At 33.3% G+C, this 3643-nt stretch overlaps 1 protein-coding gene across 1 annotated transcript in view; it reads right to left on the bottom strand.

Moving 5' to 3' along the window:
* LOC106868348 (protein sel-1 homolog 3) overlaps positions 1–3643 on the bottom strand; it is a 58071-nt gene that overhangs the window by 21046 nt on the left and 33382 nt on the right. The window contains exons 15-16 of the mRNA XM_052968032.1: positions 1563–1736; positions 268–392 (exon numbers count right to left, since the gene is read on the bottom strand). Of these exons, the coding sequence (XP_052823992.1) occupies positions 268–392; positions 1563–1736 (299 nt within the window). The remainder of the gene's footprint in view (positions 1–267; positions 393–1562; positions 1737–3643) is intronic.

Here is a 3643-nt window from a genome sequence, read left to right on the forward strand (position 1 = left end):
TATATATATATATATATATTACAATTAGTTATAAGCTGCTGTTCTTTCTATAATTAGGAATGAGTTATCGATTCCTGATGAGGCTATGGTATACTGCTGAGACTAGTCAAACCAATTTTTTATTCGGGTCGTAGAGGGGGAAAAAAACATAATTAAACTATATTTTTTCCACAGACAGACAGACAGATGGACACAGATAGATAGATAGATAGATAGATAGATAGATAGATAGATAGATAGATAGATAGATAGATAGATAGATCTTACTCTGTAGCAAGCGTTTCATTGATTGGCAATGTACTGGTTCCACGTATATTCTGATAAGCTACCATTACTCCAGCTTCCAACTGTTCCTTGAGAGCAGCCCAGACGAAAAATTCGTAAGCTTTATCCTGTTAATAGGGATAAAAAATATTTCAAGACTCAAAGATTACGTTACAATTTTAGACACAAATTAAGGGATTAATTTATTAAAGGGAAAACGAAATTTGGCTCGTTCACAATTAGGAATGTGTTTTTGTTGTGTCGGTTTAGATCAGTACAGATCAAACTAACCTTTCATCCAAGGCGCACGTGCTATGACCATTTAATCTTTTCTTTCTCTCTTCATATTTTTTCTACTGATAGTGTATCTAGAGTTATATTATCGAATGCATTCCATTTCCTTAAGTTAGTAGTGTGTGATTTAAAGGAGATTTGGCGACTATTTCTAGCAGCTAAAGTGAACACATAGAAGTTGACTTAGTATCTAATTAAGTATAATTTATTTCCATTCGATTCCGTGTTAACGTAACTCTAAAATCGAACAAATATTTTAGTTGGTAAGAATATACAAAAATGTTGGACTTGTATCAGAAAAAGATTTCCAATGTTAAGCATAACTTACACCAGCAGAATCGATAGGGCCGAGTCAATGTTGAATCAAACTACGACCTCCTTAGTCTAAATCCAATGACGGCGTTGAGAAGATTGTATGTAATGGCGATAGTAGTTTTGTATCTAATGGCGGTAGGTAGTTTCACTACATATATATATAACAATTATCAATTATATAGTCGCAGTTAGACATAGACACCTTATCGGCCTTCTCATACTTCTCACACTTGACCCTGAGTATGCGACAGTTGGAGGAATGAAGTGAAGCACCAGCCGTGATAATTATTTTCACTGAGTTTACTGGAACAGCGTGAAATGAAATGTCTCAAGGTTACAGCAAAACCAGTGGTTATACAACGTTAAAAGCAATTCGGTTATTAATAAACATTTACATTTCACAAGTTCTGAAAGGTGACTGAAGTGTTGAGAAACAGAGACGGTTAGTATCGACAGAGGAAATGTCATGACAACTTGTGATTTCATGGTGATTAACATAAAGTAAGACTGGACATTGTAGCCACTAGAAAGTTTATTTAGCATGGCGACATATATAACGACTGCACTTCAAACTGTCTACGCTATGTTAGCAACGAAAGGAAAAAATTAAACCGATTTTTCACTATCGACCAGTATGATTTGTTGAACATTCTCCTAAGAATATTGTATAAATGAAAAGGAATGCTTACAACATTAGCTTCTTGACCAGGGAAAATGCCGGAAAAATACATGTGGCCTAAGTGATAAGAGGCATCAGCGTTTCCCATTATATGAGATTCTTTGAAGTATTCAGCAGCCAGTTTGTAATTCTTCTGTTTCGCGAGTGCATACCATCCCAATGCATTCAAGGCTTGAGGATTTTTCTGAAAAGGAACAACGAAATCAACAAAGACACATTAACTTTTATTAGTTTATCTGGATGTAAAGGATATGTTTTGGTAGGAAGATTGTTTGGATTTGAGATCCAAGTTCACTAAAGAAGGTATAATGCAACACGCTCAAGCGAGTTTGAGTCTTCTAAGATAGATTTCAAGTTACATATATATGTAACTTTATACAGTTTATTATTTTTTTATCTATTTCTATTTCTTAAATTTATCATAGGCTTGTGCATATTTGTCTATTGTGTGTGTATTACATTGTATCTGTTTTTTCTCCTTTCAGTCTTTAATCATGTTGTGTGGTGTGGTGTGGTGGTAGGTGTTATTGTTCTATTCGTATTTTCTGTTGAGGCCATTGCTATGTGTGTAGCATCCTCACCCTAACCGTGTTCTCCCGCTATGGGATATCATCCACATAGCAGGAATACACGGTTAAGGTCATGGGGTACTCTGCTAATTTCTCTTTGTATCTCCTATCCTACCATATTATTAATAGGTTAGCCACATCGCCAGTGATACTGACATAAGAACAGTAATAAACGAGTGAAGAACGAATATACAGTGCGTGTTTATTGAAAAAAAATGACCGTCCCGAAGTACAACAATATCTGCTTCATCACATGGTTTCACATCAGGAATCTTGCAACACAAATTCATAAACGTATATATATATATAAGTTCAAAAAAACAATAACAAAAAAACAACAAAGTGAGGACGTGATACGGATAGTGTTATTGGACGCTCAGGAAAGGAAAGAGAGAATGATAGCTAACATTAGTAATAGGATATCAAATCTCTCTACCCTTGACTACTTTTATCTCTCTCCCACATTATGTTTCTTTCTATCACTTGTAAATTTATAATAATTTTCTCCTTCATATATTCGTTTTTGTTCCTACTTTTTTCTGATTGTCTCCCCTACCCCAGGCTAGTTCTTGAGTAAGGTAACTCTCTCGAATACACCGGCCGGTCTTGTCTGTGATCAACGTTTTTTCCTTGTTAAGTTCTCTTTGGTTTTTTTCTCTGCTTGTATGTACATTTTTACTTAAATATTGTAACTTTTTTCAAACATAGTCTTGCCTATCACTTTTTGCCTCGTGTAATATATATATATTTTTTTCGTTTTTCAATATTAATATGTACATGTATAACTGTCTACGGTTTTTTTTCTATTAGAGTACCTGTTACGTTTTATTCTACTATACATACGTGACCCTGTTTACATTCTACTGCGTCTCAACCAGTTACCATTTTTTAAAAACATATCTGTTAGATTTTTATTCTTATTTTTATGTTATAGTTTACTGCACATATAGACGTGCATACACATTGACATGTCTGTCTTTGTTTCTCTTTCGTCTCTCTCACTATTATTATTACTGTTATTTTTCCCTTTTACAACTTGCTTGTAAATATCTGATTTTTCCCTATTACCCCTTTTGTATTCTCCCTTGTTGTATCTTATTTTAATTTACTTTATTTTGTTAAACTTTTTTTGATGTCCTTCCAAAAATTCTTCACACTGATGAGAATGATAATGCATAAATTTAATTATAATTACTATGATTATAATTTTTTCTTACATATTTGTATTGTCCTTTGAAACGCGCGTATCTATTGAATCTTATTTTGTATTAAATCTAATTTTGATGCAACATCTTTTTCTCCTCCATTTTCTATAATTGTTTATGGTATATTTATACCTATAACGATATTTTTCAACTACTTTTTTCATATTCTTACTACTTGCTCTGGCTGTTTTTTTATTAATATGATGAATCTTTATTAGAAATCATTCTTTCATTCTTCCTCTCTTTTTGGACCTCTCAAAAAGTTTGAATTGTTCTTTTTTTGAACTTATCTTCCCCCCCCCCACACACACACACAC

Source organism: Octopus bimaculoides, chromosome 5, assembly GCF_001194135.2.
Source record: "Octopus bimaculoides isolate UCB-OBI-ISO-001 chromosome 5, ASM119413v2, whole genome shotgun sequence".
Taxonomy (NCBI): domain Eukaryota; kingdom Metazoa; phylum Mollusca; class Cephalopoda; order Octopoda; family Octopodidae; genus Octopus; species Octopus bimaculoides.